Source organism: Xenopus laevis, chromosome 1L (genome assembly GCF_017654675.1).
Source record: "Xenopus laevis strain J_2021 chromosome 1L, Xenopus_laevis_v10.1, whole genome shotgun sequence".
Lineage (NCBI taxonomy): Eukaryota > Metazoa > Chordata > Amphibia > Anura > Pipidae > Xenopus > Xenopus laevis.
The window spans coordinates 170,116,359-170,139,351 of record NC_054371.1 but is presented as its reverse complement, the minus strand read 5'-3'; the positions used below and the strand labels follow the sequence as shown (position 1 = coordinate 170,139,351).

The window sequence follows — 22,993 nt, the reverse complement described above, 5'->3', positions numbered from 1 at the left end:
ATCTTTTTGAAGGGAAAAACATATGAAAAAAACGGATTGTTTCAACAGGAATTTCCGATAACATATCCTTTGCCTGTAGCATGCACATGTAATTCTGAAAGTGTACAGTAAACTTCCTCTCTACTGACATGACCTACACTACAAAGTCATGATAATAATTGTTAAATTTAACAAAATGTTTCTAAATCCTGGAACAAATTCAGAATAACACATAAAAAAAGGAAAGTGTTTTCTATGCATTTAAATATAATTAACCATTACCCTGCACTGGTAAAACAACAGTATTATTGTTTACATAAATAAGAAACCATGTCCATGGGACAGCCATTCAAGCTGAATAGGGCATAAAAAGGAACATTTATGTGGCAGATAAGTTGTATAAAATACAATGGGCATGGGTAAACCAGCATTCATTGCTCTCTACAGGACTACATACTGGAAAATCTCTCTTTGTTACTAAAAATTGGATTATTTGAAGGTGATGGATACTTTAATTTTTTTTATTGTTACTGGCCCTTTAACTGCAAACATGGCCTTTTCAGAGTATCAAAGAACCTGTATTTCTAGCATTCACATTTCTTAGATGGTCTTACCCTGGCTGCATCATAACATCTTCATACAGGGCTCGTTGGCGGTTAGACAACTGGCACTTGAGAACATGCTCAGATTTCTTTGTTAATTGCCGTTCTACATCTCTCTTAGACCGGCGTAGTATAAATGGTTGTGTAGACTACAATTAGGAACACAAAAATATAGCACTGGTTAATAAGTTTAAATAAATGACTGCAGGAAGGGGATTCAGAGGGTAACAGGGTAACAGAGGGACCCTCACCCATGTGACATTACATTATGTGGGTCACATAGGGGGTGGTCCCAAAAATGTATTTTCATTTAAAGGAGCAGTTCACCTTCAAATTGATGCAACAAAAGTCAGTCAATTAGGCAGAATCCAGGGATTCGGTGCATTCCTTTTAAATTTCCAAAATCTGAATTGCATGTCCACCCAAATCAATTTTTTGCATAAAGAAAACGTAACTCTAAACTGTATTCACTCTTTGTTCTGACTCTTGAAACAATGTAACAGTAGTCCATTCTCCTCTGGATCTGCCATTGCCTACTGCTACATTGTTGCCAGAGCCAGAAGTGCAGAGAATACAATAGATATATACAGTCAGCCAGATACTGCTAATTGCATTTAAAAAAACTTTTAACACAATTGAATTTTTTACAAGTACAAGGAAACCCTAAGTTACTGGAGAATTAATCCGTTTTTCCCTGGGTTGTTGTACATTTGTGGAAAAAAAGCAGTTTCAAACTACCATCTTTGCCGTCCCTGCCAGGGACGTATGCGCAGTAGAGAACAGTTTTATTCTGTGCGTAAAAAGTCCCACAGGGAAATCGAATAAAATTCGCAAAGAGCAAAACTCTGCAAAAAAAAAATTCAACTATTTACCTTTTTTCAGGACAAAATGAGTTGTCAATAAATGTAACTGTTGATGGGTTTTTAAGAAGTAAAAAGTTCTTCAGCTGAAAACATTTTGAGAACTGAATTTATGAACTACAGCTATGTAACTAGGGTTGCCACCTCACCCCTTTAAAACCGAACACATATGGAATAAACAGTCTGCATGGCTAATAAGCAATTCATTTAGATGCATGATGCATGGCTGCACATAAAACAGTTCAGTCTGCAGAATGCATCTAAATGAATTGCTCATTAGCCATGCAGGCTGTGGATTCCATATGTGTTCAGTTTTAAAGGGGTGAGGTGGCAACCCTATATGTAACTGATCTTCTTCTGCTTCTTTTACATTCTATTTCTTAGGGAGAATGAAAATAGCAAACAAATTTGCTGGGAGACTAGATTTTTAAACTGTATTTATATAGTGCTGACACATTTACATATTATTATTACAAAAACAAGCTACAGAATTTATGTTAATATAAAATATATAAAGACAGCATGAATATAGAGTAGATTTCTTTTGATTTTTCACATTTACATAGTGGTTTACATAAACTGTTCATCATTCACATTAGTCTCTGCCCCAGCAGACCTTACATTCACAAATACATCAAATTATCACAACAAACTATGGTTAATCCCACCAGAAGATCCCTATACATGTACCTATCATATCACTTATACTTTGAAGGTATTCATTAACTGACTGGTTCTTCCAGGAACTAACCACCATTAACTATGTGATATCAGGGTAGCTTAAAGAATGCTAACACAAGGAGACAAGCATCTAATAATAAACTACATTTTTGCTTTAAAAAAAGAAAAAGTGTACTTAAAACTTTCACATTGTTAATGCAAATTTGTATATATGTTCACTTTAACCCACTAAGTGGCACTGGCACTTAAGTTATAGAGTACCAATACCATAGATGCTATATTTCTGGGTTACAGATTATTCATTTTAGTATGAATTCACAAGAGCACAAGTGCATGCTTTTATTTACCCTGTGCAATCGAATAGAAATTGTGTGTCTGTAGTCGTGATCTTGGTCACTGTCCTTCACTGGGAAATCCAAGTATGCCCTGGACAAGCCGGGAATGACGAAGTGCACCATGGTCCACAGTTCCTTCCATGTGTGGGGCAGTGGGTTGTCCCTGAGAAGCAGTCGGCGCTGACTATAATAATAATAATAAAAAAAAAAAAGTTAGGTGTTTTTTTTTTTACTTCATTTGAAGGTAATTTATGACTTTATGCCTGATGCATATATCAGTTTTATAAATTAAAATTTTCGTATTGCTAATTAAGGAAAGAATATTTTATTTTGGAATTTAATTCATTACAGATCTGTGCACACAATGTATGCTTTTCTTACTTTAATCACGCTGACAGGTACAACTAGAGACACAGGCCTGACCAGCATGCTGGGGGGTAGTGGGATCAGCTAGGCGAATTAACCTCCAACAGCAGCACTGCAGGAAGCCTAATTGTCCACATTCATTTTCCATCTGGCACTAAATACTTACTTTTGGCAACTTGCATACATAAAAGGCTTTGACACAGTCTTTACATTACTCTTAAATTCAATTTAAAAGGCTATTGATAAATAGTGAAGACAGATAAATATACCATCGCACCTTGGTAAATTTAAGATGGCTTCCCAGTGCTTTTCTGTCATGTTTTTGATCTGGTGTACTTCATCCAGAACTAAATATTTCCACCTCATTTTCATGAAAGCCTTATGGCCCTTGAAGAATTGCTTGTATGAGGTAATACAAACATTGAAGTTGTTTGGCTCATTCCACATCTGTACCAAAGGAGAATAAAAATACCGCATTATCATACAATTACTTTTTACATTTTTTTTTACTAAGTGACCTCTCATGTAAGTGGTTACTAAGCTCTGCTCAGTGCAGGAAGCTCCTTAAACTCAACCAATAGCAATGAGCCAACAATGATGGTTGTGATTTTAAAAGCTGCCCTATAAAGTGCTATTTGCACTAGGAACTTCAAAGGTCTGAAACACATCAATCTGAAACACAAAGTTTGCATATAAAAAACATCAGTTATTATCAACCATTATTTTAAATTACTATTTTATATTGCACCATCTAATTCAGCAGAGTTTTACAGAGATCACTCATCTGTCACATAAGTCACTGCCCTATTGGATCCTACCCGATTAAATTCACACAGCCCTGCAGACAATTTCACCTGGACAGGCTGGAACTGAACCCAAGATCCCATGTGGGCAAGGTAGCAATGCCAACAACATGCTGACCATGATTTTACTCAAAAGGAAATTAGAACAAACACCAAATTATGAGAGGACTGTTCTTTTTAAAACATTGACATGGCTAAGAGTAAATAAAATACTCTTTACAAGAACAAAAGTGACCAAGTTTTCAAAATAAGTTTCCCAGAGCCTGCAATAAATATTACACATTGTTTTTGGGACAAATAGATTTTGAAAAAAAGCGTTCTTTAAATATAATGCTCTACCTGTCTCTTTCTTCTGAGTTCACTCTGACTGCCAAAATACAAAAGAATCTTTAGTGATGGACACCAGCGTTTGAGTTCCAACTCCCATTTTAATATCTTACAGCTGCGTGCTACAATTAAGTAGGGTCCCCATACTCCTAGAAAAAAAAATTTAAAACCAGAATAAGAAAATGTTCTCTTGTATGCATATGAGCACAAATGCAATTTTCAGTATTACGAATTCCTCACCTTCATTACTGGCCAGATGTGCAAACAGTGCAATCACCTGAATGTTCTTCCCAAGACCTGTTTCATCAGCCAGGATCCCATTGAGGTTCTTCTTGTACTGCTTTACTAACCATTCCATCCCAACTTGTTGATACTCACGGAGGATGCCATGGAGTAGAGATAGCTGGCTGGTTTTCACCTTAGTTACAGACAAGCCAGAACAAATGTGTGTGATTGTGTGAAAAGCAAATTACCAGAGCAAATATTTGTCAAATCAGTCCTTAAAGGGATACTGTCATGGGAAAACTTTTTTTTTTTTTAAACGCATCAGTTAATAGTGCTGAAATCCATTTAATTTTGAAATCTAACATGGGGATAGACATATTGTCAGTTATTCAGCTGCCCCCAGTCATGTGAATTGTGCTCTGATAAACTTCAGTCACTCTTTACTGCAAGTTGGAGTGATATCAAAACACCCCCCCCGGCAGCCAAACAAAAGAACAATAGGAAGGTCACCAGATAGCAGCTCCCTAACACAAGATAACAGCTCCCTGGTAGATCCAAGAACAAAACTCAATAGTAAAAGCCAAGTCCAACTGAGACTGATTCAGTTACATAAAGTAGGCAAAATAGCCTGCCAGAAAGTAATTCCTTCCTAAAATGCAGGCACAAGTCACATGACTTGTCACAAAATGTCTATCCCCATGTCAGATTTCAAAATTGAATATAAAAAAATCTGTTTGCTCTTTTTAGAATTGGATTCCAGTGCAGAAGTTTGCACGATTAACTGATGTGTTTTTAAAAGTTTCCAAGTTTGATGTTTTCAAATCGCGATCACAGATTTAAAAAAAAACATTAAACCCCAGATATATACAGGTACTACCTAGCTAGAAGACTAGAGGCCATTTATTCATATACATGCCCCAACAGGGGAGCCATGGAAAGAAATTAGGAATCACTTCACAGCCCCACTACAATTAGCTCATTTATTCTGGGCACTCAAGGCATCCAGGGAAACCGCAATAGACCTCCTACCACATCGCAGCAAGCAATAGACCTGTGGGACACCACAATAGACCACCTATCACCATCTCAGCAAGCAATAGACCTGTGGCAACTCAGTAGCTATCAAGATGAAACTAAGCACCTCTAACAGCAGATACAGAATCATCTTCTATAATAAAGATTTCCCACCAGGCTGCACGCTAACAGACTTCAAAAATGGGAAGATGACCTAGACCTTAGCAATCTCTGAAAAGTTCTGGTCATACCTGTGAGATACGGTCAAAAAACATTGAATTTCAATAAATAAGTACTATCTTGTCAAAAACTTTCTATTGCATTGCGCACCTCTAGAAATAGTGTCTTTTTTACTGCTTTAATGAAAATCTCAAAAAAAAAAAACACCCCTTTAGCACATGGCAGCCATTCCACTTCCTGCTGGTTGCTTTCCCAGGTCATATTTCAAAAGCCATAAAACAGAAAACATGCACAGGCGGCCATGGTCAGGCCTATAGTCTTATTGTGTTACCATCTAAATCTGACTAAAAATAAGATAAAGCAAGCAGAGAGATGACAAAACCAAACATTTAGTTGCTCAGTCTGTACAATAATATATTTAAAACATTTGTTGCACAGTATTTCTTGTCCTAAAGGACATCCTCTTTGATATGGATCTCATGCTAGAGACCAGAGTTTGTTCCCCTGTGGTAAATCCTTGTAACCCTGGACATGTGTCTCAATCTCCTTGTGTCCCGGCATAATTAGTAAACCTATAATGGCCGTGTTGTTTTCTGTAAAGAAATTTGAATCCCAAGGGAGACAAGCACTATATAAACGATTCCCTTTTAGTTCCCTGTACAAAACAAGGCTTTAGCTTTCACTGTGTATTTTGGTATGTGCTAGGGCCCCTTATTTTTAATTAAGTTCAATTAGTACATAGCCTTCTGAATATACTTACAAGACAAGAGATGCGAGAGCTGCCCCGTGGAAGTAAAAGTTCAGCAGCAGCAGCAACCTCAGCAATGTCACGGCTATGTTTTCTTGCTCCTAGCTGAGCTGTATTGGTTCCTTCAATAGTCAAAAGGGCCTCAATTGAAACCACAGCTTTCTGGTTTGCATCCACATTCACAGCATTCTCTAAACATAATTAAAACAGTGGATTATCACAATTATGGTATGACTGTATTGAAAATTATATGAAACAAGTTACAAGCTTCTAAAGGCTTTACATATGCAAAGAAACATTTTCAACACATAGAATTTATAATAAAAGGTTCAAACCATTATTCTCTACATTTATCTTTGCCCCCGAAACAGCTGCATCCTAAAATGACAGAATGTTCAGTTAGTAAACGAGAAATAAAGTGTAAGAGTACATTTACTATAAAATGAAATGTGGCATTCTTAAAGGTTTGCTTTGAATAATTTCCACAAAAATTTTAAACATGGCGATTCCTGTAATCGTTAATGTCAAGGTATTTTCAGGTGCTTTGTTGCCCTTGAGGTTAACACTTTGGTGACAAAGCACCCTAATCAGACACTGCCCTAAGCAACAAGGGAAGGAAAGATGATTCAGGGGAAGAAACATTTTTCATGATTCAGTGCACGCGCCTATTTGTTGTCTTTTAGTCTTGTATAGTTCCTATGTAATCTTTAACAAGCTTGCTACTCCCCTTGCTGTAGATGTAGCATAAATAGCGTGAGCTCTGGAGCAAACTTTGTTCTGAAAACCCCTAACCATCCAAAAATCCATCTACCCGCAATGCATGGGAATTTGGGCAAATGGAAAGACAAAGAAAGAGGGACAGGAAATGCTGCTTGCATATATGTTTTTATTAGGTGGGGAGACAAGGCCTTTCAGCAGTTCTCTTGACAACTTTCAACATAATTTACTATAACTTCTCTGCACATTGTACGACATTTGGAACACAAAACATAGCGGGCAAGTAAGGAACAATCAACAACTTGCTGACAAGTGCAAATGCACAATGCAGTATTTACTGGTTATACAAATTATATATTCATTTTAAACTTAAAATAAGCTAGAAATTACAGTTATTAATACTAAGCACAAAAAAGACTCAAAAATGAATGAAAACTCACCACAATAATCTGTGAATCAAGCTTTTTAGGTTCAAGACCTAGAAAACAGAACATACAGAAAATTGTTTTCAATATAATGGTCAAATGTAATATATATTATAATATAGACAAAAATGTGTTAATCATTAGCACTGCTTGTATGTTATAAGGAAAAACTTAGTTAAATGTTAGACTTATTGCATCTGTCTTCATACACATAATACAATAGAGACAAAATAATATTTCTGCATAGTCTGAACTGTTTCTGTGTTTGCATTTATGAGTAGTTGGTGCAACAGTGGGTTAATAAACAGATGGCCAGTCAAATCTGATTCAACAGATTCAACATATAGCTGCCAACAAGGTGTGTTAGTTTGGTTACTCATTTTTGAAGACGTGGCTTTGTGTTTTCAGATTATTCAGGCATAGACTGTGCATTAATGACCCTTTCCAAATCTACGTTCTAGCAAATTAGTCTTGATTTTAGCATTACACAAAAGTAAAAGAAAAAAATATTTCTGGTTATTTTTTGTAATCACTCTCTTTTTATATTGGCCTGCCACTGTACTGCAGTGGAAATAGGGGAACCCCAAATCTCTGCCTTTTATGAGCACACACGAATACTCTAGCTTGACATCGAGGCAAATAAACTGCTAAGGAGAAATTTTATCTAAGCCTTAAACACGTGTTATAGACACCCCTATGAGAGAGACACACCTAAAGAGAAAAACACACTACCTTTTTGAGTTTTTTTTTGTGCGGAGAAAGCTCTTTTCATCTTTTCTTGTAATTCTACCTGTAGTTTTATCTCAACCACCTATTTAAAAAGAAGCCAAAAAGAAAAAAAAAATATATATACCAGCATTGAAATATATATACCAGCATTGAATACAAGTTCATGGTCTACTTATATGTTCTCAAAAAGACAATTTACCTGTTCAATATTGGACCAAAAGTACTGTATTTCCCGGGCTGCTAGCCATGCTATGCGTCGCAATCGGTCTTCATCCTCCTTCTTGGCTCTGGCATCCTTCTGCTCTTTCTCCTGGCAATGCCTAGCAGCTGTTCTGACCAGCTAGAAAAATGCAATATCATACTAAATACCCATGCCACACTAAAATCTCTTATGACTGACAAGTACCAACTTGAATAGCAGTGCAAATAAATATTATGAAAAAATTAAATGCAATGCAGGTCTACAACAGATTGCACTGACATATTGCATTTAATATTTACAGGTGTGTCTTGGCCTCTAGTGTTAGAACTTTAAGGTGCTGAATGGATCAAACATAAATATATCTCACTCCCAACTGTGTATCAGATACTTTTAATATTGGATTTTCCTCTTGTACACTAATGGAAATGAAAATTTCTAATTACCTTCTTTGCACAAGCCTGCTTCCAAATCCTCTCTTGGGCGAAATCTGCAGCCATCCATGACATTTCCTCCAGAAGATAGTCCCAGTGAGACTTAGTTCTACAAGGCTCTTGAAGTCTGGGCAGTCTTCTTGGAGACCACATGCCTTCCTTTCGCAGCTCTGCAATTCGCTGATGGATATAGCTTTCCTGCAAAAAAAAAAAAAGGGCCTCTTACCTCTAAGGAGCAACTGAAACTATTGAATCCAATAACCTTTTTCATTCCTAATGATTTTTTTTTTACTTCAAAACAAGTTTATAATTTTTTACTTGTAGTAAAAAGTAGTAGTTTTACCTGTTCTACTGGTTTTGGAATAAGAGCTTCTTGCTGAGCATCCCCAGGAACTGGTGCAAGGCTCTGAGATTCCTGAGACTGGGGCCCTGCCAATCCAGGGGACCGTGAGGCAGGAGATAATGCTTTGCTGGCACCAGGTGATAATATCCTCTTTGGTGAAACAGCCACAGAAGGTGGTAGAGAGTCAGGAATGCTGGGTGAGGAGGATGTTAAAGAAGCAGGTTTCAAACCTACAGGAACTGTGGTTTTAACGGAGTCTGACCCCATCTTAGATGCGGATGCCTGTAGCAGAAGTAGAACATTGATTTAGTTACAGTAATAGACTTATGGGGTTATGTAATAAAATACACTAAGTTTGCCCAGGTGCAGTAACCTATAGCAACCAATCAGCAGGTAGCATTTACTGGTCACCCATTTAAAAGCAAATGTAATTCCTAATTGTCCAACCTATAGTGCCTTGCAAAAGTATTCACCCCCTTGGCTTTTTACCCATTTTGTTACATTCCAACCTGTAATCTAAATGTTTCCTAATCTTATTTTATGTGATGCATCTGCACAAAATAGTCTAAGTTGAAGTGGTGAAGTGAAATGAGAAAAATATATATGAAAAATAATTTAAAAAAATAAATAAAAAACTGAAAAATGGCATGTGCAGATGTATTCACCCCCTTTGCCATGAAGCCCCCAAAAAATCCTGGTGCAACCAATTACGTTCAAAAGTCACATAATTAGTGAAATGAAGTCCCCCTGTGTACAATCTAAGTGTCACATGATCTGTCAGTATAAACACACAACTTTTCTGAAAGGCCCCAGAAGCTGCAACACCACTAAGCAAGAGGCATCACACCATGAAGACCAAGGGGCTCATGGGACAAAGTCAGGGACAAAGTTGTTGAGAAGTACAAGTCAGGCTTGGGTTATAAAAAAAATATACAAATTCTTGATGATCCCCCAGAGCACCATCAAATCCATCATCTTCAAATGGAAAGAACATGGTACCACAACAAACCTGCCAAGAGAGGGCTGCCCACCAAAACTCACAGACCGGGCAAGGAAGGCATTAATTAGAGAGGCAGCACAGAGACCAAAGGTAGCCCTGAAGGAGTTGCAGAGTTCCACATCAGAGACTGGAGTATCTGTCCATAGGACCACAATAAGCCATACACTCCATAGAGCTGTGCTTTATTGAAGAGTGGCCAGAAAAAAGCCATTACTTAAAGTTTAAAATAAGAAGGCACATTTGAGTTTGCCAAAAGGCATGTGGGCAACTCCCTAAATGTATGGAGGAAGGTGCTCTGGTCAGATAAGACTAAAATTGAACTTTTTGGCCACCAAGGAAAATGCTATGTCTGGAGCAAACCCAACACATCCCATCACCCCAAGAACACCATTGTCTCAGTGAAACATAGTGGTGGCAGCATCATGCTGTGGGGATATTTTTCAGCAGCAGGGACTCGGAAACTGGTCTAAGTCTAAGGGAAAGATGGATGGTGCTAAATACAGGCATAATCTACAGGGAAGATTGCTGTTCACAAGGGAAAACCATCCAATATGAAGGGGCTGGAGCAGTTTTGCCTTGAGGAATGGGCAAAAATCCCAGTGGCAAGATTTGGCAAGCTCATAGAGTCTTATCCAAAGCGACTTGCAGCTGTAATTGCTGCAAAAGGTGGCTCTACAAAGTACTGACTTTAGGGGGGGGGTGAACAGTAATGCACGCTGAAAATATCTGTTATTTTGTCCTATTTGTTGTTTGATTCACAATAAAAAAACAAAAAAAAAACATGTTCAAAGTTGTAGGCATGTTCTGTAAATGAAATGGTGCAAACTCTCAAACAATAAATTTTAATTCGAGGTTGTGAGGCAACAAAACATGAAAAATGCCAAGGGGGGGTGAATACTTTTGCAAGGCACTGTATATGAACTCTAATTGGGAATAATATAAGCTTTTTAGAGCATAAAGGAAGCTAATGTAAGCCCTAATGTCACAGCTCATTCTACTCAAGAGAGCCTTCATTTGTGTATTTTTTTTCTGTTGATGTATTAAATGCAATGTGGCAGACTGTACCGTTATACTTTAGAGCAGTGACTCCCAACCAGTATCTCGTGCACAACATGTTGCTCACTAACCACTTGGATTTTTCTCTCAGTGGTTTCAAAGCTGGTGCTTATTTTTGAATTTCTGGCTTAAAGGCAACTTTTGGTTGCATAAAAAATAGATGTACAGTTCTACGAAATATGTTGGGTGTTATATAAATACATGTTAATAATAATGTACTACTAAAAACAGCCTCCTGTAGGCTGCCAGTCTACATATGGGCTACCAAAAGCAAATCAAAGCACAAATCTAGCATCCCCATGGAGTTTTTTTTTAACGCTAACTTTTTAGAGAGAGAGAGAGAGATGGATAAAGCCAACACAGAACAGCAACATAAAAAATGAAGGGAATAAACTAAATAGAAGTAAAAAAAAAAAATAATGCTCTAATTAGCAAAAAACAATGTTATAAATGTTAAAATGTAAAATAAACCATGCTTTCAGTAATAAACCCACAAACCTAACCATATCAATCAACAACTTAAAATTCAGACATCTGGGTCCATTCTATTATTTGTTTTACTACTTCTTCTGAATTATTTGCCTCTACAGAATGTACCAGAGCACCCTTTTCATTCTTTCGTACCGGCACTGGAGGCGGCTTCAAGGAGGAGAAATGGTCTACCATCTTCTCTTGAGAAGGCTGAGAGTTTTGAGTGTGCAACAGTGTTTGGCTGACAATGCCAGGAGATTGCTGTTTTGCTATTGTATGGGACTGGGCCTCTGTAATAAGCTGTTGCTGCTGTGCAAGATGCATTGTAGTCTGCACAGAAGAGACTGGTGTTGTAGGCAGCTGGGTTCTGAATGGAGATTGTGCTCCGGCAGCATTCTGCAATATGGAAACTTTTGTTGGGTCCTTTAGTTTGCTACCAACAGAAGCAGATGTCTGTTTAGAAGGCGACATTCCAGCTGTAGAAGAGAAAGAACGGTATATCAAAACACAGAAAGTAAGATTGCAAACTAATCCCAAAAGTCAAAACTGGACATGCATTACTTACTAACAGGCTCGTGGCTGCACAATGCAGCAACAAATGAATCAACAAAAAAGGATAAATATCTTTTATTATCAGTTATTTAAAGTTAGGGTTGTGATTTAATTATGTCAATGGTTTTACTTTCCTATGTGCTAAATAGCAAAGTTTGGTGGGGCTTACAGCAAATTTTACCAGAAGCTGCAATAGTCTGTAGTTGTAGTGATGTACCTCAGTTTGAGGTGGGTGGGGTTTGCTTAGCTGAACCTGACACAGACTGTATAAATACTACCCCCTGGGAGCCCTCTCCTGTGAATAGCCACTTTGTAACGTGTTTAAAAAAGTCAAAAGAAAAAAAACAAGAGTTAAAGAAAAAGGTTTCGTTTTTATTTTCTGTTTTGTGCACTGTAACTAGGATAAGTGATAGCAAGATTGAACGTCTGACTCAGTGCACAGATAGCGATTTGAATGCAGATTTGGAACTGGAGTTCAAGTTAGAAATCTAGAACAGCAAAGCTAAAGTTGACTGACAATGTTGAGTCTCTTGCTCACTGAACAAGACCTAGTTGGATTAAATAGTATAGGGGATGTAGAAAATCAACAACATGATATACTAGAGAGGAGAACAACAGCAAGGTGATGAGGCAGCCAGTTGAGTAATAGTAAGAAAGCCTAGTGTGGGGAAAAAAAAAGAAAGAAGGCTGATCCGGGATTTGTGCATCCCAAGAAATTTGCCAGATTATGATTTACCTAATAGCTGGGAGACCAGCATCTCTAGTAGTGCTGGGGAAGAGAGCTAGTTTTAAACATATTGTTGTTATAGGGGATTTATTTATTAGAAGAGAATATGGTTATCTGTCATCAGGATTGATACAAGTAAATAGTTTGTGGCCTACCTAGTGCCTGGTACCTGTAGTTGATCAAATTATTGTGTGGGGTGGGGCATGACCCTGCAGGCTTGGTACCTATTGTTATGAATGACAAAAAAAAAAAAAACAGATTCTACCGTCTAAGACTTGAAGAACTGACCATGCATTTAAGCTCAAATGGTGAGAACACCATGAGGGCAGTGAGGTTTTGGAACATCATGCTGGGTGCTTCTTCTTCTTCAACAAGTGTATTGGACTATGTTGGACGGGTTTATTAATATATATGTATATAAACTGGTAGTCATTTGGAAGGGTTGAAAATAAAATTGATTACCTTTTGACCCAACACTTCCGTAATCATGATGGTGTGTTAAATACTGCACAAAGTTTATCTTTGAGAAAACAATTTTTCAGAAAATAATTTCCAGATGTATAGATCCCTATTTACTTTTTCTTTCATCAACTTACCATCCATGGCATTTCGGCCTGTAACAGGTGGAAGGAGAGGAAGACCAAGAGTTACCATTGGTGACTGGGACTGCTTCATTGCGGGATCTAGGAGTTTGTTATTAGATATTAGTTAGAATTGCCTTCATAGAAGGTTACTACTTTCATTTTGCTATAATAGTTCAGAAGAGATAGGAGTTTGTTATTAGATATTAGTTAGAATTGCCTTCATAGAAGGTTACTACTTTCATTTTGCTATAATAGTTCAGAAGAGATATAGTGGAACTGTATGGAATCTTTCCAAAATGGAGAGAATGGAAAACATTGTAGAGAGTTCATGATCAGTTTTTTAGTCAATAACCAGCAGTCCTCATCCATCCAACCATAACTTACTTATTATGCAGATCAAGGGAGGAGGATGCAACTATACACTAAAGGGGTTGTTCACCTTCCAACACTTTTTTCAGTTCAGTTGTTTTCACCAGAAATTTTCTATTTGTGACAGTGTCTCTAATATTAAAGTTTGAAGTTTTATTTTTCACCTTCTCATGTCTTCGTGAAGCAGCTTGGGGGGGGCTTGTGGTGTCATTGACTCTGTAAACAGTTCCAAATTGATGCATTACATTTTTTATTTGTTGTCCTTGCTGAGCAGAATCCCTTAGTTTCATTAAAGGCAGCATTTATAATTGATAGCAATTGAAACAGCCTCTATTTCTGGTGAAAAATCTGAAAACAACGGATAAGAAAAAAAAGTGTTTGGAAGGTGCACACCCCCTTTAAACGCCTGAATTAGGGGTTAAAAATTAAAAATTTGGGGGGGTTAAAGGTTATTAGGGGTGGCTTTTTGCTAATTAGTAAAGCTCCACCTGAGGGCAAGTTTTCATCTTTACTCATCGTAAAAAAACAGCAGACAAAAACAGATATTACAGACACATCCAATAACTCTTAATTAATAAGATTACTTCAGTAATTTAAACTTTTATTAGAATAATATATAGTACAGCTAAGGGGTTAATCTTAAACCAACCTCAAATAGCTAGTCTGTATTTTTTCTTTTTTTGCTTTCATAACAGTAGGACTGCACGGACGATTTTGGAGCGATCCGACATGGTGCGCAAAAACGCAGGCGTCAAATTGGATGTAACGGAAATAAGTAAGTGAATGCATTGTGGGATGAAGTCACAGTGTCAATCTGACGCGCCGCGACTGTCAGATGCAGACGCAGCACACAGCGTCGGATCGCTCCAAAATCTTCCGTGTAGTCCTTCACTTAGAGTTATAGGAATGTGATTATCTGAGAAAATGCCTTACATGCGGCTAAGAATTTTTTAAACTGGGTATGCTAATTTAATCAGTTCTTGTAATCTCTCTTATAGTTCCTTGCAATGTCTCCAGAACCTTTCTATACAAAAAGAATTATGAGAACATAAAGTAGTATGCAACTACCCATGCAAGACAAGGAAACATACTAAGCAACAAACATGTAAACTGGTGTAAAAGGGTATTATTAGGAATGCAAGAGCATGCATTACCACTTGCAGTCTCCAGCATATTGGAGACTTGGATTTCCATGTCAGCTGGAGTTTCTATCACCGAACTTGCAGAAGGATCTGGAGTCTAAAAACAAATAAGAAATGATTAGCTACAATTATATTCACACAAGGTAATTTATCATATTTTTAAATTTTTTTCAAACGCCCAGAAATATTAATTTTGTTGGGAGAAGGGAAAAGACAACTATTATACTATATTTATAAATGGGCGGTATATGAAATTGTTCAACAGGAGTACAATGAATAGTGCTTGAGCAAAACATAATTTTTTGCATACTACTTAAAAAGTAAAAAAAATCTATGGTTTAAAAAAAAATCTATTGTTTTTATTACTTCTTGAGATCAACAGGACTTAAAGCTACTTGCGAGGTAGAAAATTAGTCGACTACAGCAAAGAGACATAACAAATCGTGAAGGAAGGCAGGTGTAAACTAGTCATGTAATATTGTGTCACTGTTAACCAAGAGCCTATGTTGTTTTACATAAGTGAAATTGCACAAAAATTCCAAAACACAATGACTGCTTAGGCTGTCCTGAAAAATAGTTTTCCTAGGTAAGCTAAGGGACCCAGCTCCGTCCCCCAGGAAATGCCCTTAAAGGAGAATTCAACCCGTAGTTCGCGACAGCAATCTTCCTTTCTTCGTTAAACTTTGGAAGCAGAGCGGAGATTCGGTGTATGCGCAGTTGGAGTAATATTCCGGTCCTGAACAACTGCGCATGTGCCGAAAGTCATGAAAACGTACGAAAACCTTTTCTGAAAACTTTCGGCGCATGTGCAGTTATTTGGGACCAGAATATTACTCCAACTGTGCATGCGCCAAAAACGCTGCTCTGCTTCCGAATACGAAGAAAACAAAGAAAAAAGATGGCTGCCGTGAACTACAGAGGACAGAATCTGCACCGAGGGGTAAGTAAAAAGAGGTATTCGCCCGGGATGGCAGCAAGTCTGGGGGGGGGGAGGAGGCCTACATGGGGTAGGAGGATAGGGGTTTTTAATGATACGGATTGAATTCTCCTTTAAAGTAAAAGAGCACAAAATCTTCAGTGTCTGGCAGTATGCATAACCGGGATGCAAAATTCCTATGGCAGTGGATGAGTCTCTATTCATCTCTGTACAAACAAAGTTACAGTGACCTCTTAGTCCCATGGAAACTTCAACGGGGAACTACACAAAAACATAACTTAAAGGGGTGGTTCACCTTCAGGTTAACTTTAAGTATGTTCTAGAATGGCCAATTCTAAGCAAGTTTTCAATTGGTCTTCATTATTTATTTTAGTTTTTTAAATTATTTGCATTCTTCTCCTGTCTCTCTAGTTTTCAAAAGGGGGTCACTGACCCCCTGTAAAAACAAATCTTCTCTAAAGCTACATATTTATTGCTACTTTTATTGCTAATCTTTTTCCCCCATTAATATTCCATATTCTCATTTAAATCAATGCATGATTGCTAGGGTAATTTGGACCCTAGCAACCAGATTGCCGACACTGCAAACTGGAGAGCTGCTGAATAAAAAGCTAAATAACTCAAAAACCACAAATAATAAGAAATATAAACCAATTGCAAAATGTATCAGAATATCACTCTCTGTATCATACTAAAAGTTATCTCAAAGGTGAACAACCCCTTTAAAGCTTACAGGGGTTGTTCACCTTCCAAACACTTTTTTCAGTTCAGTTGTTTTCAGATTGTTCCCCAGAAATAAACACTTTTTTCAATAGCTTTCCATTATTTATTTTTTACTGCTTTTCCAAAATCTAAGTTGAATGTCCCTGACTCTGGTGTTTCAGTCTGACAGCTCAGTAATTCAGGTGCAGACGCTAAACTATTACAATTTTGCAACATTGAGTCGATACAATTCTCAGCAGCATCTCTGGAGTATTAGCAACTATTGTAACAATTCTAATGGCTGCCTTTGATGAAACTCAAGAGATTCTGCTCAGCAGGGACAAAGATAAGAAATGTACCCACTAAATGTATCAATTTAGAACAGTTTACAGGGGTCGGCGACCCCACCTCCAAGAGCTGATTTAGAAGGTGAAAAATTACACTTCAATATTAGAAAAACAGTCACATACAGAAAATAGAAAGTAATTGGAAAAAGTCATTATTTCTGGTGATCTATCTGAAAACAACTAGTTGTTTGAAGGTGAACAACCCCTTTAAGCTTTTTGAAAAGTAAACATAATTTCAAGCAACTGTGCAATATACATCAGTTAAAAAATATGCAGACTTTTTATGATTTTTAATGTTTTCTGACAGTTCCCTAAGTCTAGCCCCCTGCTCTCCTGCTCTTTCGGACTACTTTGTTTAGCTGGTCGACTACTGTGCTGAGCTGGCTGACTATTGTTACTTTGCATCAGCAGCCAGCTGTCCTCAGCCTGTATCCTCCAAACACCACAATTCCCTGCACACGTGATTTCAATAAAGAAAGAAACATCACAGTGTTTAGTCCCTGTTTCCCTGACAGGATTTCAAATGATGCAGAAAGAGAAGAACTTCTAACCAGCTGGATTTCAGTATAGAAAATGGCCTTTATTCATACTTTTTGAAGAAACAAGCAACTGTGATAGGTATATGTAGCACAGTGGATATTTTCTAATTTGATTAAATGATTTACAATATATATATCTGATTTATAGTGAATCAAACCTTAAGTTTGGGATAGTTATTTGAGTCCAATGTCCATGATGTAGTTATATTGCTGGGCAAACGTTCTATAGCAAACATAGGCACTGTTGCCCAACAAATATCTTTAAGAATGAATAAACAGACAGCAGACAGACAAGACAGAGTAAGAAAATGAGTCTTGGTGAAAGAGAAAGAAAGTTCTTGCTGATCTTTTAGAAGACCTAACAATATTACCTAGGTCAGCATTCAGGGTTAAAGGTCAGTTTAACTATTGGTTATAAAGCACACCTTCATTTTTGGATGGGTAGCTTTGCCTCTGACCCATGAGTGGGTGCCAGGATTTGGATCATCGTTTGATTATCGGGAACCTGAGGGTGATGAACCAAAGGTTGTGGGGCTCCCAGATTGTGCTGATTTGATGCAGAGCTGGCTATTCTTGTAATTACCATCATACAAAGCTAAGTAAATGTTTTTAAATTCTACTTTACTAGTGTGTGTGTGTAAGTTATTGCTCACAAGCAGTATACCAAAAGGTTTAATTATTGATCCTTATTGATCCTGTATATTTGTATTAATAGTTTTATTAATATTAATTAATACAATTATTATTATTATTGATAAAGGTTCACCCCTTTATTACAGTTTATTAGGGGATTCTGTGTTATGAGGGCCTCTTTATCAAATTTTAGTCTGGAAGCCGGAGTTCCCCTTTAAGTGAATACTGTACACTAATATATTACCATATAGAGTTCTGCTAAAAAAAAAGTCAACATTGAAGGAATCTAATAGGACTGTTTTGCCACAAATAGATTCATGCAGCTAAGTTACTATTAAAGGAGAAGGAAAGTCAAAACCACTTTAGGAGTAGAGTGGAAAGGCCGGCTTTTATTCTGTTAATGTTTGGCTTTTTTGAGTTAAAGTACTTTACTTTCATTTGCATGTGTGCACCCGCACAAAGAAAGAAGCAAGATTAGGATTCCTCCTTGGAGTTTACTGGAAGCACTCGGGCCAGGGATGATAGGAGAACCGGCCCGGGTAAGTGAATACAACCACTAGGGGGGTGTCTGATTTTTTTTTGGCACTGGGATCATTGTCTTTAATTCCCCTTTAAGTACAAGATATTCTTCTTATTACAGAACAAAAGGAAATAAGTTTTAAAAATGTTTGATCCCTTTCTATTTACCATTAAGCAATAATATATATTAGAAGGATGATTATTAAGAAATAATATTTATCATTATTAAGCAATTGGTAACTAGAATTATTTTGTGTTAGCTAACATAATCTGCCATTTTTTCCCCAAAGTCACAATAAACAGAATTTGTGTGACCATTAGATAGTAAAGGTCGGGAGAAATTTATAGCGATCAGTGCTATTTAGTCTGTTATGTGGGGGGGTCACATCTCATATGTGACTATCCAGCGTACAGATCAATCATCAGAATGAAACTATTGACCAATGCATGGACAACTGTGAAAGAAACTCATCTTAATTCAGCCTAATGAAGACTGTACATGCTAGTTCAAGTACCATTACTTCAAAGATGACCAAAGCTCAACAAATGTTCTACCCAATGGTTAAGCTGGCCATAGACTCAAAGATCTGATCGTACTAATCGAGGATTCATACGATTTTCGGACCGCGTGTGGAGAGTCCCGTCATTTTAGTGGCAGGTCGGGAGATGGGGAATTCCTTTGCGTCTATGGTCAGCTTAACTCAAGTACTTCTGCATGGGTTGTTATTCCAACAAAAATCAACCCAAAAATATGTGTCGTCTATAGAACTGAACATCCTAGGTAAAAGAATTTCTTCTATTTGTAATAGTACAGCTGCTCCAACAGCCAACTAATAATGCCTTTGGAGCAGTAAGGACACTAGCCACTTTTCCTATAATTCAGTGCTATCCAATAATTTTTATGCTATTCCCTACTTAACATGTTTGTAAAACAGATTATTTTAAAACAAAGATATTCTACAAATAGCTCAATGAAGATCTATGGAATACTGGGGGACTTTTGAACAAGTCTGCCCTAGCTTATAAAATATGTTCACAAGTTGGGGGCCACAAAAACAAAAAAAATGGGTTCTCAACCTAAAAAATCAGTTTGGGTAAGATTTAAGGAAAATGCTTATGTTATGTCATGGATAACATAAGAATGGAGAATTTTGACTTAAGAAGAATGGAGAACTTTGACCTAAGAATCAGTTTTGTGCCCCAGAATTGGATTAGTACTTATGCAACTAGGTTCAATTTCTATGACCGGTATCTATTATAAGAGGAAAATTTACTGTATTCGGGGGGGGGGGGGTCCTACTGGCCCACCCAAAACAGCACAGGACTAATTTGCGGATCCCAACCCACAGGTTAAGTATCCCTGAAACAAAAGGTACCGGAACCCAAACCTATATCAGTGATTAGCTTTTTAAAGCCAGCTGAAAGCAAAACAATGAATGCTATAGTTTGATTGGTTGTCATGGGTCTCTGCCCGTGGGCAAATTTGCCCAGTGTTGATAAATAAGCCCCAAGGTGTCTTATGATTTCAGCAACCAGCAAGAGCACTATTTTTTGCAGTTAAATTATTCTGTTATTATTAACATGTATTTATAGGGTGCCAACATATTGCGCAGCACTGAAGTGTTTTCCCGGTTCGGCTTTTCTGTGCCCACTGCTGTATAAATGATTTATATAGTGAATAAAGTACCCCCTCTTGTAAAATATAAGGATATTATAAGTTACCGAGGAGTTTCACGACCATATAAAAACACAAGGCCGAAGGCCGAGTGTTTTTATACAGGTTATGAAACTCCGAGGTAACTTATAATATCCTCATATTTTGCAACTGGGGGTACTTTATTATTATACACAAGTTTCAGTGAGTCATGTGACAGAAATGACATCAGAACTCACCGTTTATAAGGATATAATTTATAAGATATTCATGGCTTTTGTGAATTATATACATATAATACACAAAAGCCATGAATATCTTGTAAATTATATCCTTATAAACGGTGAGTACTGATGTCATCAGTTAAAAACGGTGAGTAGTGATGTAATTTCTGTCTCACTGAAACTTGTGTACTATAATAAATAAAGTATGCCCTGTTGCAAAGTATTAGGATATTAGAAGTTATCTTGGAGTTCCATGACCTGTATAAAAACACTCGGCCTTTATCCTCGTGTTTTTATATGGTCATGAAACTCCTTGGTAACTTATAATATCCTTATAATTTACAAGAGGGAGTACTTTATTCACTATATAAAAATATATATATACACACACACACACACATTTAACCAATGAACATAGCAAGACGAGATGTTCCATAACAATATATCTCTATAAATGGTCACTGTGTGAAATAGTTTGCTCAAATGCACAAATATTATGGAAAATAAAAATATAAAAAAATTACAGAAATGCTTCCTATAGCATCCTACTGCCTTACCAACACTACCTTTTTTGTACATCAAGTGTATACAATTAGAGCAAGTGTTCTTAAACAGTTATGTTATCTATGCACAGCACCCAATTTCCTGATAACTTACCTGCATATATATAGCCCGAGAGGAATTCTTGTCTGCTTCTTCCTCATCTACTTCCATATCCAAGTCATTTTGTCTAAGAAAGTTCTGATATATGTTGCGCTTCTTCTTAAAGGGCAAAAAATCCATCATGTTGCCTTGACAGTGTTGGAGGAAGAACAGCTCTATCAAATATTCAGTATAGGTCTCCTTAAGAGCTTGCATTTGTTGGTGATGATAATCAAAACAAAGCTTCCTTAGTAAAGCATCTTCTTGAGTAGCAGGTGGTATCTCCTCAAGCTTTCTTGCTTGCCTTTTCAATGTGGTGCCCAAGGTTGTAGTTAAGGGAAGACTAGAACGTGCCTGAGGACCTGTCACTCGTGATGGACTTGTTGGAGTAGCTGCAGACGTTATCCCAAAAGCCGATGTACCAGTAACACCAGCTATCATCCCACTGGAAGTCCCATCAAAGCTGAATGTTCTGCTAACCTGCTGTCCATGGAGTACCTGCTGCTGCTGTTGTTGCTGAATAAGCTGACCCTGGATAATACTGCTTAGCTGCTGTGATAAGTTGGTGGTTAATTGGCTTGGAGTTGATGGAGATTGTACATTCACTGAGCCTGTCACTGAATTTTGTGAACCAAACTGATGCACAGGGCCAACTGTTGGTGAACTGGAGTGAAGCAGATTGTGTGCTGGGACTGTCGGAGTTCCAGGTGAAAGATGTACCTGTGCACTTTGTGCAATCTGTGTTATTCCAGAACCCTCCTGAATAACAAAGGTCCCAGTATTAGAAGGACCAAGGCTAAGCTGCCTTACCAGTAAACCAGCATCCACAAAACCACGAGTAGGGCTCTGACTACACATACCCAAACTGGCTGATGAAGTTCCTGTTCGGACACCCTGTAGTGCTTGTATAGGCACAGTATTGGGTTGTGTAGAGTTCTGAGTCTGGACCTGTTGAGACACTGGTGAGGTAACCTGGATGTAAGATGGAGAACCATGCTCAAACCTTCTGGGCTGTGTGTTGAACTGGAAGCCTGGGGAAGCTGGACTGGTTATTGGCAATGAAGTAAGTGTTATCTGCTGGCTTCCTGGTACCACAGGACCTACATTCTGTAGGGTGATATTTACATTCTGACCAGGCATCGAATTCCTGCTCATTATGAGATGCTGAATTTGGTAACTCGGTGACTGTGGTGCAGGTGAGCTGACTGTTGGTGTAAACGACTGGGCAGGAGACGGTGGAGTAGTTTTCTGAGTCCTTTGCTGGTCTCCATCATTTCCTGAGCTGGGCTTGGGAGCTGGCTGGGTATCCTGGCCTTTGCCATGGAGCATTATAACCCACAACTACCACAAGTTTCTTTCGTGAACCTGCAAAAATGAAAGAAAGAAAATTAAAATCTGGCCCGACCTCCTCCAATGTTATTTAAGGGGGTAATTTCAAAGCTTAAGTGGTCCAACATTTGCATTAGACAATCAAAGTGCAATTTTGGCCCCTTTTGCTTAGGACGGTGTTTGAAGCTTGGAACAGTGAAAAATTATGCCGACAAAGGAACAAATAAGTTGAAAGTAAAGCAGATCAAATTTCGGTTTGGTGTGTGATTTTGGGGTGTGTGTATGTACAGAAAGAGGTTCAAACTCAGCAAGTGTTTCTGAGGGATCACACAGAAGGATTGAACTTGATGCACAATTATCTTTTTTTTTTCAACCCAAATTAGCAGGACTGTTTATGTTTGCAGAAACACCACTATACGCAATTATTTCTTATATATTTACTGAATGAGCATTCCCCCATGACAAGTCCATTAGGTAATTGATGGAAATTTGCTTATGTTGCATTATATAGGCTAAAGCACAACTCAACTTTGGCAATATTACACCATCAAAATACAGTAATGTAACAATTGTCAGTGCAACCACATTAAAAGCATTGT

At 37.6% G+C, this 22,993-nt stretch overlaps 1 protein-coding gene across 6 annotated transcripts in view; it reads right to left on the bottom strand.

Moving 5' to 3' along the window:
• The window catches only part of LOC108716231 (E1A-binding protein p400), an 81,759-nt gene that overhangs the window by 56,302 nt on the left and 2,464 nt on the right, over window positions 1-22,993 (bottom strand). For 4 of the 6 annotated variants that reach the window (XM_018262356.2, XM_018262367.2, XM_041567188.1 and 1 more), the window contains exons 2-18: window positions 21,081-22,430; window positions 14,881-14,965; window positions 13,370-13,456; window positions 12,929-12,997; window positions 11,648-11,970; window positions 8,968-9,249; window positions 8,637-8,822; window positions 8,191-8,331; window positions 7,995-8,073; window positions 7,278-7,315; window positions 6,456-6,498; window positions 6,133-6,311; window positions 4,194-4,371; window positions 3,966-4,102; window positions 3,101-3,270; window positions 2,470-2,641; window positions 594-730 (exon numbers count right to left, since the gene is read on the bottom strand). In XM_018262356.2, coding sequence (XP_018117845.1) covers window positions 594-730; window positions 2,470-2,641; window positions 3,101-3,270; window positions 3,966-4,102; window positions 4,194-4,371; window positions 6,133-6,311; window positions 6,456-6,498; window positions 7,278-7,315; window positions 7,995-8,073; window positions 8,191-8,331; window positions 8,637-8,822; window positions 8,968-9,249; window positions 11,648-11,970; window positions 12,929-12,997; window positions 13,370-13,456; window positions 14,881-14,965; window positions 21,081-22,394 — 3,620 coding nt within the window. In that variant the 5' untranslated portion in view covers window positions 22,395-22,430. The remainder of the gene's footprint in view (window positions 1-593; window positions 731-2,469; window positions 2,642-3,100; window positions 3,271-3,965; window positions 4,103-4,193; window positions 4,372-6,132; window positions 6,312-6,455; window positions 6,499-7,277; window positions 7,316-7,994; window positions 8,074-8,190; window positions 8,332-8,636; window positions 8,823-8,967; window positions 9,250-11,647; window positions 11,971-12,928; window positions 12,998-13,369; window positions 13,457-14,880; window positions 14,966-21,080; window positions 22,431-22,993) is intronic. The other 2 variants (XM_018262373.2, XM_018262381.2) reach the window with 1 other exon arrangement.